Here is a 14,700-nt window from a genome sequence, read left to right as displayed (position 1 = left end):
AGGTATATATCTGAAAAAAACAAAAACTAATTTGAAAAGATACATGCACCTCAGTGTTCAGAGCAGCATTATTTACAATTGCCAAGATATGGAAGCAACCTAAGTGTTGATGAGCAGATGAATGGATAAACACTCCAGTGGTTCTGATGGTGGTGTGATCACTTTATGGACGGCGTCTCATTGAATCATCAAAATCACTGCGTAAGGTTGGTGGTGTTAGCCCGTTTTAACAAAGAGAAAATGGAACCCAAAGGAGACTAAACAATTTTTTTTTTTTTTTTTTGTGGTACGCGGCCTCTCACTGTTGTGGCCTCTCCCGTTGCGGAGCACAGGCTCCGGACACGCAGTCTCAGTGGCCATGGCTCACGGGCCTAGCCGCTCCGCGGCATGTGGGATCTTCCCGGACCGCGGTATGAACCCGTGTCCCCTGCATCGGCAGCCGGACTCTCAACCACTGTGCCACCAGGGAAGCCCGAGACTAAATATATTGACTAACATTTTGAAGCTGTGACTGGTAGAGGCAGGATTTAGACCTCCATCATTCTACTCCAAAATGCATCTCTTTGAAACAAATTAAAAGAAAAACCCTCTGTAATTTGACCTGAGTGGACATAGTTTTTGAGTAATAGGTATAAATTTTGCAGATGTTTGTTTATCTGCCTTAAAAAATACATACCTGGGCTTCCCTGGTGGCACAGTGGTTAAGAATACGCCTGTCAATGCAGGGGACACGGGTTCGAGCCCTGGTCCAGGAAGATCCCACATGCTGTTGAGCAACTAAGCCCGTGCGCCACAACTACTGAGCCTGCGCTCTAGAGCCCGCCAGCCACAGCTACTGAGCCCACATCTGCAACTACTGAAGCCCACATGCCTAGAGCCCGTGCTCTGCAACAAGAGAAGCCACTGCAATGAGAAGCCTGCGCACCACAAAGAAAAGCAGCCCCCGCTCGCCACAACTAGAGAAAGCCCGCACGCAGCAACGAAGACCCAACACAGCCAAAGATAAAGAAATAAAAAATAAATAAATTAAAATATACGTACCTGGAACCAACCTGCAGCCCCTTGTTTGGTCTCTCAAATCCCTTGCTCCAGGAACCCGGCACACTAGAGGGCAAAGCGCCTCCTTCTGGTGGGGTGAAAGCTGTGTGTGGGCTGCAGAGCTGGGCGCTCTCCTGGGCTGTGTGGTCGCCCTTCACCCCACCCTGTGCAGACGTTTAGGTGCTCAGGACATTTACAAGATGCTTGTCTGAGTGGTAGGTAACCACGCCCATGTGCTTTGTGCTTCTCAGAATGGAGAGCGTTCTGAACAAGGTTTTGGTAAAGGAGCAATCCCAAGTTGGGAATGGGCACACTCCAGAATGTTCTCCACATCAGGGCTCCAGCTGGCTTGGGTCTGGCCACTTGAGACAGTGCCTTTAAGGCACGTAACCTCAGGAGCCTCGGTGAGTGATGGTGAGGAGGAGGGTTCGCGGTAGCGCAAACGTGGTGATCATGAAACAGGGCTGTCGATGGGTGAGCGTGGTTAGATCTTGCCGTGTTTTCTGTGCCTGCCGCAGGGCACGGGTGCAGCTAAGCTTCTGTCAGACGGGGTTCTCTCCTCAGCTGGATCTCTTCCCACACATCTGGTCGTGGGCAGGTGTTTGGAAAATCACATAATTGCTATTGCAGTGCGGCCTCACACTCCATCCAAATCTAAGACGGGGCTCTGATGCAGCTTCCAGAGCAGCCAGGCCAGGATGGAAAGCGTTCTGAGCTGTAAGGACTGTGGCCAGACCCACACACGGGTCCTGGTTCCTGCACGTCCCGGCTGTGTGGTTTGAGGTGAGGCCCTTCACCTCTGTGAGCCTTCACTTCTGGGTCTTTAGGTCCTGATTTGATACGCATCTGAGAATGTGGTGAAGATTCGGCAGGGAAGGCGTGGCATGTCTCTCCTGGGCTCCCACGCCCCACACGCTCACTTGATCCCAGCCCCTGCTGGTGACATGTTGTGTTTGAGTTACTTCTCTTCTATCCCACTGGATTTCTTCCGGGGCCGGGTCCAGCTCTTAGCGTTTGTTCCTTTGTTTTTACCCCAGCATCCAACACAGTGCTCCACACACTGGTGGCGATTTGGAAAAGTTGAATAAATGAATGACTGTTCAGACAATAAAAGAAGTCATGTTAGGGAGTGGTGCTGTAATCAACCTCTAGTTTCTTAGAACAAGACAGTGTTTATGCTGTGAATTCAGTTGCACAGTATTATATATGAGAGGCTTTTGGTTAAGGAGAATCATCAAAAATGTGAGCAATACGAGAGACTATTTTTTTTTCCATCTTTCTAAATGAGGGTAGGTCACTCCGTGGGCTTCTGGGCAAACACTGGCTTGTCCTCTGGGGACCTCCAGCCTTGGATCTCTACTCTCTTTTGTTGTTTATTTGAACAGTTTTGTCCCCTTTCCTTCTAGCCCCTTCTGTTACATTTGCTGTTTCCCACACGACTAGGCTAATAGTAGCTTTGACACAGTTCAGAGCGTGAGTCCCTTGTCTTGTTTATCTTTCAATATTCTCATCTCTGTCTGGAATAGCTTCTGATACAGAGTACATGGTCAGTACAGGTTTGTTGCCTGGATGGATGAATAACTGAACACAAGGATGTAAGAATCCTCTCTGTTCTCTGTCTGTCCCCCTCTTCTCTGACTTCTACCAGTTTTTGTCCTGCTTTTATTTATTTATGGTTATTTAAAAAATATTTGACCTCAGGTGCAGAATTAGATTAGATTAGGGATTGTTCGTGACCCTCAGTTTAAGACATGCTTTCATCATTGGTCCTTGCATGATAAGCCTTAATGTGTATGTGGATGGATGGATTTTAAATAGTATAACAAGGGACTTCTCTGGTGGTCCAGCGGTTAAGACTCCACCCTTCCACAGCAGGGGGCACGGGTTCGATCCCTGGTCGGGGAACTGAGATTCTGCATGCCGTGCAGTGCAGCCAAAAAAAAATTTTAATCATATAATAAGCACCCATGAACTTGCTACCAAAACTCAAAATAGGGCCTTAGCAATAACTTACGTCTAACCATATGATTTCCCCACCTCCCATCTCTCTTTTTCTCTCAATCTGGGGTAACCATCATCCTGAATCCTTTATTAATTTTTCCTTTGCTTTCCTTTCTATACAGTTTTTTTTTTTTTTTTTTTTTTTTGCGGTATGTGGTATATATATACCACATCTTTATCCATTCATCTGTTGATGGACCCAATGTTCTTAATTTTAATGTCGTCAAATCTGTCTCTTCCTTTGTGGTCAGTGCTTTCTGAATCTTGTTTAAGAACTCATTCCTTGCTCCAAGTTCTTAAAGGTATTCACCTTTATTTTCCACTGAGAGATTGTAAACTTTTATTTCTAATGGTAAGTCCTTAATTCATCTATGACAACAAAAAAGGAACATCTCCACTCCTCATATCTATACTCTGGAGATGGAGATGAATGTAGATTATCATCCTTGGGGGAGATTTGCTTCTATCACATGTAAATCTTCTAAACTTCAAGAAATAACAATTTAATTCCCTCACCAAATAATTAAACTGGTAAAATGATTTCTAGGGAGAAAATGGGAAAAATACAAATCATTAAAGGGCAAAATACTCATAAATGTTAATAGGTCCTAGCTTAAATAGTTATCAATTATACTTATTATAATAATAAAATTTTGTAGAAAGAACTCAAGCAATTTTTTGAAAAACCCTGAGGGGTTTATTCCTTTATTGGGCTTCTGTGACGTTCTAGGCTGAAGTGATATAGGGAAGGCAAGACACATGTGGCCTCTGGGCTCGTGAACTGATGGGACTGCTTACCGCACGGTGCTGCTCCTGAGTTACAGAAGTATCTTCATGAAGGGTCAAAAGATAAAGTTGTACATAATATATCACCACATATGAAGGAGCCCTCTGTAACACACTCGATGAAAACATTCGGCCACACATTTAGTTCCACACCAGGATCGAATTTATCCTTGAGCATTAAAAAATTAACTTCCAAGATGCTTGTCTGGGGCAGAGTTACCCTTTTCTCACAGCACATTTCTGGAGGGGCTGCGGGTCTAGGTTTGCTTCTCTATCCCTCTCCTATGTGGTAGTTATGCCCTTAGATCATTTAATTGGGGAGCAAAGCAGTTCAGTATGTGACATCCACTACTGGGTAAGCACGAGGCTTTGAACCAGTTAAAAGTATATTCAATATATAAGAAAGGCGTATGTTCAGCTTTTTGAGTGGTAATGGTGCTAAAATTCATTACAAAAACAAAACAAAATAAAACAAAACAAAATAGAATCAAGAGAATCTGCCTACTGAAAAAGAGTAATTCAGTAAGAAGATGAGATGATATCAGTAGAATCAGAATTCAGTAGAGATGATAATATCAAATAAATACCACTCCAGGATTCCCACTTACCTACTAAATTAACTGCCGACTTCTCACTCCAGTATCCACAGCCCAGCCACATCTCCCCCACTTACCTTTCAAGTGTAGTTTTCCATTACTTATGCTCTTGTTCAAATGGACCAGCTGGTCTCTGTGCCTTTGCTGGTGCTCATTCCTCCACCTGGAACACCTTCCTTGTTGACTGCTCACTGACACTTACCAACCTCCTCTCCATCTTCACAGGCAGCTGAAATCCCACCTCTTCCACCCTGCCTTAGACCCAGCACTCTATACTCTTGCCAAACCTACTTCCTTTATGGTTACTTGTATGCTTATCACCTCCACTGGGGCTGTGAGCAGGGATCCTCTCTGTATCCCAGGGCTTGACACAGAACTTGCAGAGGAGGATGCAAACAGCAAAAAGGATTTTCTGAAGGAGAACATCATTGCATCTCAGACACAACAGGCTCTTCTTAAAGTGTCATACAAGACAAGAAAAACATAACTCTAACTGATGGAAGATAAATATAATGTGTATCCTAGAAACATGATAAGCAGAGGTATAAACAGGTGATATGGTTTAAGACTGAACGAAAAAGAGAAAGCCTTACTACTGTCTTCAGAAAACATTATGATGAAATTCAATAGCTGAATTCTCTAAGCTATAGAAAACGGTCTTTGTTTCAATTACCTCTTCTACTAAATTGATAAGAAAAAACTACTTGACAATAAAACGAGAGCTTTATTATTTCAGGGCCAGTTCTGTGACTATTGCAATTCTGAGGACCCCAGGAAAGCACACCCCATCACCAACGCAATTGATGGATCTGAACTGTGGTGGCAAAGCCCTCCTCTCTCCTCAGGCACACAATACAACAAAGTCAACGTCACCTTGGATCTGGGGCAGGTGAGTTGGGGCATTTCATCTGGAATGAGGAAAAATTAGTTTGGATCATTGTTTCTGTGGTTATTTCTTTCTTTACTTAATTTTTTATTGGAGTATAGTTGATTTACAATGTTGTGTTAGTTTCTGCTGTACCGCAAAGTGAATCAGTCATACATATACATATATCCTCTGTGGTTATTTCTGATATAATAATGATTATTTTAAAAACAAACTTCAGTTTCAGTTCACTAATCACTGTGAAACCTGTTACATTAATATTTGTGTCCCTTGTCACCCAGCACAGTGCGTGTCACGAGGCAGACACCCATACCCGTCTATTAAATGAGTTAAAAAATAGTTGTAAGTAGTATCATTGGCAAAGGTATTTTTGGCAGTGGTAGAGTACATATAACATAAAGTTTAACATATTAGCCTTTTTTTTTTTTTTTTTTTTTGCAGTACGCGGGCCTCTCACTGCTGTGGCCTCTCCCGTTGCGGAGCACAGGCTCCGGACGCGCAGGCTCAGCGGCCATGGCTCACGGGCCCAGCCTGTCCACGGCATGTGGGATCTTCCCGGACTGGGGCACGAACCTGTGTCCGCTGCATCGGCAGGCGGACTCTCAACCATTGCGCCACCAGGGAAGCCCATATTAGCCATTTTTAAGTGTACAGTTCAGCAGTGTTAAACAGATTCATGTGGTTGTGAAATCAATCTCCAGAACTCTTTTTTATCTTGCAGAACTGGCCCTGTGTACTCATTAAACACTAACTCCCCCTTCTACCTTCTATCTCTATGAATTTGACTACCCTTGATACCTCATATAAGTGGAATCATACCGTATTTGTCCTTTTGTGACTGGCTTGTGTCACTTAGCAGAATGTCTTCAGGGTTCATCCATGTTGCAGCATGTGTCAGAATTTCCTTTCTTTTTTTTTTTTTTTTTTTTTTTTGTGGTACGCGGGCCTCTCACTGTTGCGGCCTCTCCCGTTGCGGAACACAGGCTCCAGACGCGCAGGCTCAGCGGCCATGGCTCACGGGCCCAGCCGCTCCGCGGCATGTGGGATATTCCCGGACCGGAGCACGAACCCGTGTCCCCTGCATCGGCAGGCGGACTCTCAACCACTGCGCCACCAGGCAAGCCCCTCCTTTCTTTTAAAGGCTGAATAATATTCCATTGTATGGGTATCACATTTTGTTTATCCATTCATCCATCAATGGGCACTTGGGTTGCTTCCGCCCTTATGCGATTGTGAATAATGCTACTATGAACATGGGTATAGCAGAGATGTTTTTATAGCATTCTCCTTCCTGGAAATTCTGACTCTGTGGACACTGACTACCATAGTTTTTGTCCTTGTTTGGCCAGCTGGTCCACGAGGGTACCTGACTCAGACCTGTCCTCCTGTGGTAGGCTAAGATGGTCCCCACGCTTCCCTCCTGGTGTACATGGCCCTCTCTTTTGACTGTGGACAGCACTAGAAATACGATGGATGTCACTTCCATGATAAAGTGGCATCATATGACAAAGATGAAGGGATTTTGCAGATGCGTTTAAGGTCCCAAGTCAGCTGCTCAAAAGGGAGACTATCCTGAGGGACCTCTCCTAATTAAGGGAGCTCTTAAAAGTGACTGAGCCCTGGGCTTCCCTGGTGGCGCAGTGGTTGGGAGTCCACCTGCCGATGCAGGGGACGCGGGTTCGTGCCCCGGTCTGGGAGGATCCCGCATGCCGCGGAGCGGCTGTGCCCGTGAGCCATGGCCGCTGAGCCTGCGCGTCCGGAGCCTGTTGCTCCGCAACGGGAGAGGCCACAGCGGTGAGAGGCCCGCGTACCGCAAAAAAACAAAAACAAAAACAAACAAAAAAAGTGACTGAGCCCTACCCCAAGAAAGAGATTTGAAACATGAGAAATTTTCCTGCTGACCTTGAAGGGGAAAGCTGCCTGTGGTGATGGCCACATGGCAAGGACCTAAGAGTGAGTTCTAGAAACTGAGAGAGGCCCCAGCCAACAGCCAGCAAAAAAAGCAGGAACCTCAGGAACCATAAGAATATGGATTCTGCTAACAACATGTGCAACTCGGAAGTGGGTCTTCCCAGGCATTTGGTGATTACCTTGATAGCAGCCTTGACCCTGGGCAGAGAACCTGGCTGCATCATGCCCAGACTCCTGACGTAAAGAACCACAAGATAATAAATGGTGGTGTTTTATGCCACTAAGTTTGCAGTAATTTGTTAAACAGCAGCAGAAAATTAATGCACCTTCTTTTTCCCTCCTTCAGACCAGGCAATGCCTCTCATATATTTCACCCTATTCCTTCAACAAATATTTCTTGAGTACCTACTATGTGCTATTCTTGGTGTTTGGGATACATAAGAAATACAAAAGGGAAATGCATCCCACAGACTGGAAATCGAATGATACTGAGATTCCTTCCAATGAACGTGCTGTCTTCAGTTTGGTGATAGAAGGGTTTTCCACCTCTTCTGCCCATATGTTTTGTTAAATCAGGCCTCTCCTGAGAATATTTTCACCGTCAGTTTGCATCTGAGATAATTCAGGGAGATCCGTCATGGTGTGAAAGACTCCATAACCCCAGTTTCAACCATGAATTAGTCTTATCCTTCTAGCATTAATTCAGTAGAGATTTTGCCTATAATGACTAGGATTTACCTGTCATACCACTTTTTAAACTGAGGATTTCTGTAGTTAGCTGGGAATTTTAACCCATTAAGTGATGTTTACTGAACATACCAGTGCCCTGTGGATTTGCTCTTTTTCCCTTAAGGCTATTTTTTTTAAAAAACCTACCTTTTGGGCTTCCCTGGTGGCGCAGTGGTTGAGAGTCCGCCTGCCGATGCAGGGGACACGGGTTCGTGCCCCGGTCCGGGAAGATCCCACATGCCGCGGAGCGGCTGGGCCCGTGAGCCATGGCCGCTGAGCCTGCGCGTCTGGGGCCTGTTGCTCCGCAACGGGAGAGGCCACAACAGTGAGAGGCCCGCATACCGCAAAAAAAAACCAAAAAAACAAAAAACCTACCTTTTAAAAGTACCCTTTTGATGTATCTAAATATCCTTAAATAAGATAGGTGAATTAAAAAAACACCAGCGTAGGAACAGTTTAGTAATTTGCTGGTTGCTGACAGACATGAGCCATGGTAAACATCTTCATGAAGACTGTGCCCACCCACCTCCATCCTGGCTGGGATGCTCCTCTGTAGGTGGCTGGGAGTGTGGGTCCTAGGGTCAGCCCACCCCGGTCCATGCCCTGAGGCACTGCTTACTCTCTGTGTGACCCTGAGCCACAGACTTCACTGCTCTCTCTTGCAGTTTCCACATTTATAAAGTCAGATGATACTAGTGCTCGCCTCGTAGGATTGCCGTGAGGTTTGAATGAGTTGACTACTTTGTTTTTAAACCTCTTCAGGCTGGTGGTTTTTAAGTAAGTTTTTATTTAATAAAACAAAGTGAACTTTAGTAAACACTCATTATTAAAACAGACCGACTCCTAACTTCTGCTCCTCTAGAAAATACTGTATATAATCCCATAGAAAATACTCTAGAAAAGTCTAGAAGCAGGGAACGCAATATACATTATGTCAGACTGAGGACGTTTCTTTTTCCTTGTCTTGGAGCAACACGTGCTTTAACAAGCATGTTTTATCTTGTAAGAATCATATTTTATGCCCCAGTAGTGGGATCTGTTTTTTCTCCTTTTTGCTGGAATTAACCATGAAAGTGTCCCTGAGAGGTTAGATTTCATAATTGAATAGCGACCTACAGACCTTAGATTTAGGAAGTGCAAATCTTTCTTTTTCTTAGTTTTTTAAATTTATTTTTTAATTGAAGTATAGTTGATTTACAATGTTGTGTTAATTACTGCTGTAGAGCAAAGTGATTCAGTTATACATATATATACATTCTTTCTTTAATATTCTTTTCCACTATGGTTTATCATAGGATATTGAATATAGTTCTGTGTGCTATACAGTAGGACCTTGTTGTTTATCCATCCTGTATATAAAAGCTTACATCTGCTAACCCCAACCTCCCGCTGCATCCCTCCCCCAACCCTTTCCCACTTGGCAACCACCAGTCTGTTCTCTATGTCCATGATTCTGTTCCTGTTTCATAGATAGGTTAATTTGTGTCATATTTTAGATTCACATATAAGTGATATCATATGGTATTTGTCTTTCTCCTTCTGACTTAAGGAAGTACAAATCTTGATGCATGGTTGGGAAATAAAATATAGGCCATGAACTTGTTATTACGAAACCACTTTTTTTCTAGCTACTGAGAACTGGAATTTGACTTTGATGTGCTGCAGTCAGTTTGACAGCTTACGTTGTCACGAGGTGGTTACTTTTCTCTGTTGTGTTTTGGACTGCTTGGTGGTTTTCATTGTTATTTTTCTTGGCCAACACAGTTTGACAAGTGAGAACATTGCCTTCAGGACTTGATCTTGAAGGGCAGTTTTCCTCCTTACAAGGTGGCAAATGTAGGAAGGTTCTGCAATTCTCCAGGGGCAGTGGCATATTCTGGGGCTGTTCAAGTTCATTACATTATATATTACTAATCAGTTTCAGGCTATAGAATAAGAACAGAATGTGTTACTGGAAACTTTCATCTTATCTGGCCAAGTATAATGAGTTTATTTTGACTTTTGAAGCAAAATGTGGATGTCCGGTTTTTAAAAGGGGAATTTTTGGAATGTAGGGACATTTGTTTCTTCCTGGTGGGGCATGACCTCTGGCCATCCCCCCCTGTGAGATAAGAAGGTGTGGCAATGGGCTTGAGTTAGGCTCCTGGATTTCCTTCAGAATCACAACGAATCTTACTCTGTGGACTCCCTGTATGCACTCTGCTTTTCCTCCTCCAGGGTGAGGTATAAGGAAAAACACGTGAATGTGGGTGAGGCAGGGGTTCTCATGGTCCCTTGAAGTCAAGGTGGCCGGGAGGTTGGGAGGGGCTGGATCTCAGGTGGGAAGGAAGAGGAGGACCAGCACAGGGGCAAGACAGGATCCCCAGCAGAACAAGCCTGACTCATGGGTTCCAGGGAACAACAGAAAAACCATCTCAAGAAGAATTTTAAGGCTTTTACACAACTTGTCATGCCCTCAAGAGTACTGTTTTTAACCTATTAGTAGTAGAAATAAACAAAGACAAAGCAAACAAACACCCCTCCCCCCCCCCCCCCCACCGCAAAAGGAATGAATGTTTGCCTTAGAGGCTGGAGGTATGAAAAGATGCCTTTGCGCCCTGTTCTGCAGGGTTGCTGGGGAAAGGGGCCTGGCTGGATAAGACCCCTTATCTTATCTTACCGTAGATAAGACAGTCCTTTGGGCCTTGTTAGAGGCAAAGGCTGTGAGGGCAGACCCTGCCCTCAGCCCTCCAGGACCTCTGAGTGGGCAGCCCGGACCACAGCTCCTGTGCCCGTTCACACAGGTACCATCTCCAGGGCCTCCACCTGACTCCCTGCTTCCTGCCTGAGGGCTCTTTCCAGGCCCTGGGAGTTTTCTTAGCCCGTGTTTAGAGTAGCTAGCCGTGAAGTGCAGGATTTAATGCCCCCAAGGCAACCCTCAGCCCAGAAGAGACAGGAGTTGGTGGAAAATCCCCTCATTTCCCTGCCTCTTCTTGGGACAATTCCGAGGAGCTTTCTTCACAGTTCTTCAGAGTCTCCACCAGGATGGAGCCCCAGTTGGCCCTGGTGGAATCTGCCTATTAACACCTCAGTCATTGGCTTTTCTCCCTCCTCTGTGTCCCTCTCCCAATTTATACTTCTTGAGATCAACTCCCAGATCAACTACCTGTACCCAAGTCTTTATCTCAGAATTGGTTTTATTTATTTATTTTTTAAAGTTATTTATGTATTTATTTTTGGCTGTGTTGGGTTTTTGTTGCTGCGCGCAGGCTTTCTCTAGTTGCGGCGAGCGGGGGCTACTCTTTGTTGCGATGCGCGGGCTTCTCATTGTGGTGGCTTCTCTTGTTGCAGAGCACGGGCTCTAGGTGCACAGGCTTCAGTAGTTGTGGCACACGGGCTCAGTAGTTGTGGCGCACGGGCTGAGTTGCGCCGTGGCACATGGGATCTTCCCAGACCAGGGCTCAAACCCGTGTCCCCTGCATTGACAGGCGGATTCTTAACCACTGAGCCACCAGGGAAGCCCCAGAATTGGTTTTAGAGAGGACCCAAACTAAGACAGGGAAGAAAGGGGCCAAGACTGAGGTCCAGAAACCCCACTAGGTGTCCACACAAGCAAATACTATGAACAAGTTATTTAAAATGCAGTAAGTAGAAAATCCAGAAAAATGTTTCTAAAGCTCTCAGATTAAGAGTAATGAAGGAAACAGCATTATAACTTTTAAAGAAAAACAATAGGTCACAGAGAAATTTCCCATTAGTCTACCTATTTTTTCATGAACTCCGCATAGATTGTGAACTCCTCAGGGTCCAGATGCATCTGAGAGTGAATTTAGTATTCAGATGCCTTCTACGAGCTTTTTTTTTTTTTCCCTTGTCCTCTTCAACTTTTATGAGACTTCGGTGGATGAATCCAAAACATTCTTTGTAGCCCTTGTCACTTCTGACTCAGATGGGAGGAAGGCCTGGGCTACTTTCTGATTCTTGCTGAGTGTGTGGTTTGGGGGATTAAATTGGTTCTCGGGTTGCCTGGGTCATTAAGAGTCTGACTCAGTTGGGTCTCTGGGTGGATACAGTTCAATCCAGAAAGTGGATGACTGTTGGATTTGACTCAGTCTTCTAGAATTTCTAGAATTTCTAGGAATTCTCTAGCCTGTAAGCTTCAGGAAGCCAGGGACAATGTCTCCTTGTGTTCACTACATGATATTCTGCTCCCAACATCTTGCATAGTGTTCAGCACATAGTAGATGCTCAATAAATATTTGTCAAGTGAATGTAGAATGAGCCAAGGATGACTCAGGGTCGGTCTGAATTTCCCGGGCATGTAGTACCAGTGGAAGCATATTGCTGTGAGACCAAATCTCTGGGTGGGAGTGGACCAGCATTGGCCCTGTAATTAACTAGATAATTGGTTCCACTTATAATACTTGGGTCTCTTTGCAACATCACTTAAGTATTTTAGAGGAATAACACAAGATACATGTCTTATTCAGAGCAAATTTATAATTAATAAATATTCTATTAATGAACATATAATCATGAGACTCAACCCTTGAAAGCAAATAATTTGTTAGTGGGTAGAAAAATAGGGACTGATAAAATCTCCTGAGCTACTAGGGATGCAGTTTTATCCTTTATGCTACTGTAATAACCTAAAAATGGCAATTTGCCTTTGAAGTGCTTTTTAAGGAACTTACACATTAGGAAGAATCTGGCAGTCTGGCATTTTCTTTTTCTTTCTTTTTTTTATTTTTTTGCGGTACGCGGGCCTCTCACTGTTGTGGCCTCTCCCGTTGCAGAGCACAGGCTCCAGACGCGCAGGCTCAGCGGCCATGGCTCACGGGCCCAGCCGCTCTGCGGCATGTGGGATCTTCCCGGACCGGGGCACGAACCCGTGTCCCCTGCATCGGCAGGCGGACACTCAACCACTGCGCCACGAGGGAAGTCCTGGCATTTTCTTTTTATGTATAAAAAACTCAAAGAAGCTAAGTGGATCCACAGCAACAGGATAGAATCCTGAGATGTCAACCTTGCTTAGTTCTCTGAATCACTATCCCATACAACATCGGTAATGTATGTTTGTGGATAGATTCCAAGATCTCTAAACACTACTATAGAAAATAATGCCTGGGAAATAGTTTCTGACCTAAAAACGGTGTATTCTCTGGCCATGTTGGTTGTTTTCAGTATTTTTTTCCTCAATTGATGTATTCTTTTTTCTCAATATATTTTTCTACCATCTACCCATTTCTTCAAGCCATAAAGTTGAATTAACATTTACTCCATGTATTACTTAAGATTATTACCTAAGGTTACTTAAGATTGAAACAGATAGATCTGATGCTGGTGGCTAAACACAATGCTAGTTTATTTCTCATTCACGAAGAGTTGAAGCGTAACCGATCCTGGCCTGGTCACCCGCTCCAAACAATGGTTCAAAGACATAGACTGAGTAACTACAGAGAAGGCAGGAAACGTAGTCCAGCTGTTGCTCTAGAAGGGAAGCAAGCTCTCTAGTCAGCCAGGCAGTCTCTTCTGTGTGCTGCAGGTGGCTCCCACCTGTGGTGAAAGCTGAGATTGTGTATCTCTTCCCAGCTCTGTATCCACTGACATCGGCCGTGGTGGGAGCATTTACACCACAGGAATTAGCCAATGTTACACATCAAGGCTTCTTTCCAGGAGCCAGTATACCAGCATACGACTCACTGAGTCTCTTCCACATTCCTGCATTTCCCCCTCCTGCTGCTCCTTACCATCTGATTAATTATTACGTCTTGATTCTTAATATCCTGGAGTCCCGTTCCTCCTCTCATCAATACCGTGCTACCCTAGTTGGTCCTTTGACAGCTTTACCTGTGATTAGTCCACCAGCCTTCTAACCCATCTCCCAGCCTCTGCTCTCAGGTCCCTCCCCTAGTTCTGCAGTCACTCATGGTGCAGAAAGATGAGCTGAGAAACAGTAGAGATGACTGAGGTTGGCTGTTTTCCGGGCATCTACCTGTCAATCTTTCTCACTGCTTCCGGAGCAAAACAAAGGTTTAAACGTGTCATTCTCCCTGATGAACATCCTCTAGTTGGCTGCCCATTACTTTCAGAATAAAGTCCAAGTTTCTTGGCATGGCATATAAGTCCCCTCACAGTCTAGTTCCTGCCTTTTCACCAGCCTCTTTTCTAGATGCCACTTTCTTCCGCAGACTCTACGTCACGTCAGTAGGGACCTACTGGTAGTTCCCTAAACACTCCATGACATTTCCTGCTTTGTGGCCTTGTTTGGGTGCTGTTCACGCTCACCACCTGGTCTGACTACCTCCTTCCCAAGGTAACTCAGGTTATCGCCTGCTGGAAACCTTCCCTGACTGCTTGCTTCCCTCCCTTCTGTTTCTGTTTACTCTGAGGCAGTTGCTATGCTCTGTCACGAAGGCTTGGTACACCGTGAGCTCCTTTAAGGTCAAGGAGCGTATCATAGTCTTCTTTTTCTCCATGGGCCTTAAAAGTCCTGGAAGGGGACTTCCCTGGTGACGCAGTGGTTGAGAGTCTGCCTGCCGAAGCAGGGGACACGGGTTCGTGCCCCGGTCCGGGAAGATCCCACGTGCCGTGGAGCGGCTGGGCCCGTGAGCCATGGCCACTGAGCCTGCGCATCCGGAGCCTGTTCTCTGCAACGGCAGAGGCCACAACAGTGAGAGGCCCGCGTACCACACACACACACACACACACACACACACACACACACACACACACACAGTCCTGGAAGGTCCTACATCCTCAATACATGATGAA

The 14,700-nt window shown here is 45.1% G+C and overlaps 1 protein-coding gene across 1 annotated transcript in view; it reads left to right on the top strand.

Annotated features, from left to right (window-relative positions):
* The window catches only part of LAMA3 (laminin subunit alpha 3), a 241,953-nt gene that overhangs the window by 13,953 nt on the left and 213,300 nt on the right, over positions 1–14,700 (top strand). The window contains exon 2 of the mRNA XM_079943103.1: positions 5,158–5,310. Coding sequence (XP_079799229.1) covers positions 5,158–5,310 — 153 coding nt within the window. The remainder of the gene's footprint in view (positions 1–5,157; positions 5,311–14,700) is intronic.

Source organism: Stenella coeruleoalba (genome assembly GCF_951394435.1).
Source record: "Stenella coeruleoalba genome assembly, chromosome: 14".
In the NCBI taxonomy this organism is placed as follows: Eukaryota; Metazoa; Chordata; class Mammalia; order Artiodactyla; family Delphinidae; genus Stenella; species Stenella coeruleoalba.
Note: the sequence above shows the minus strand (reverse complement) of the source record. Positions and strands in the feature narration are given on the sequence as shown.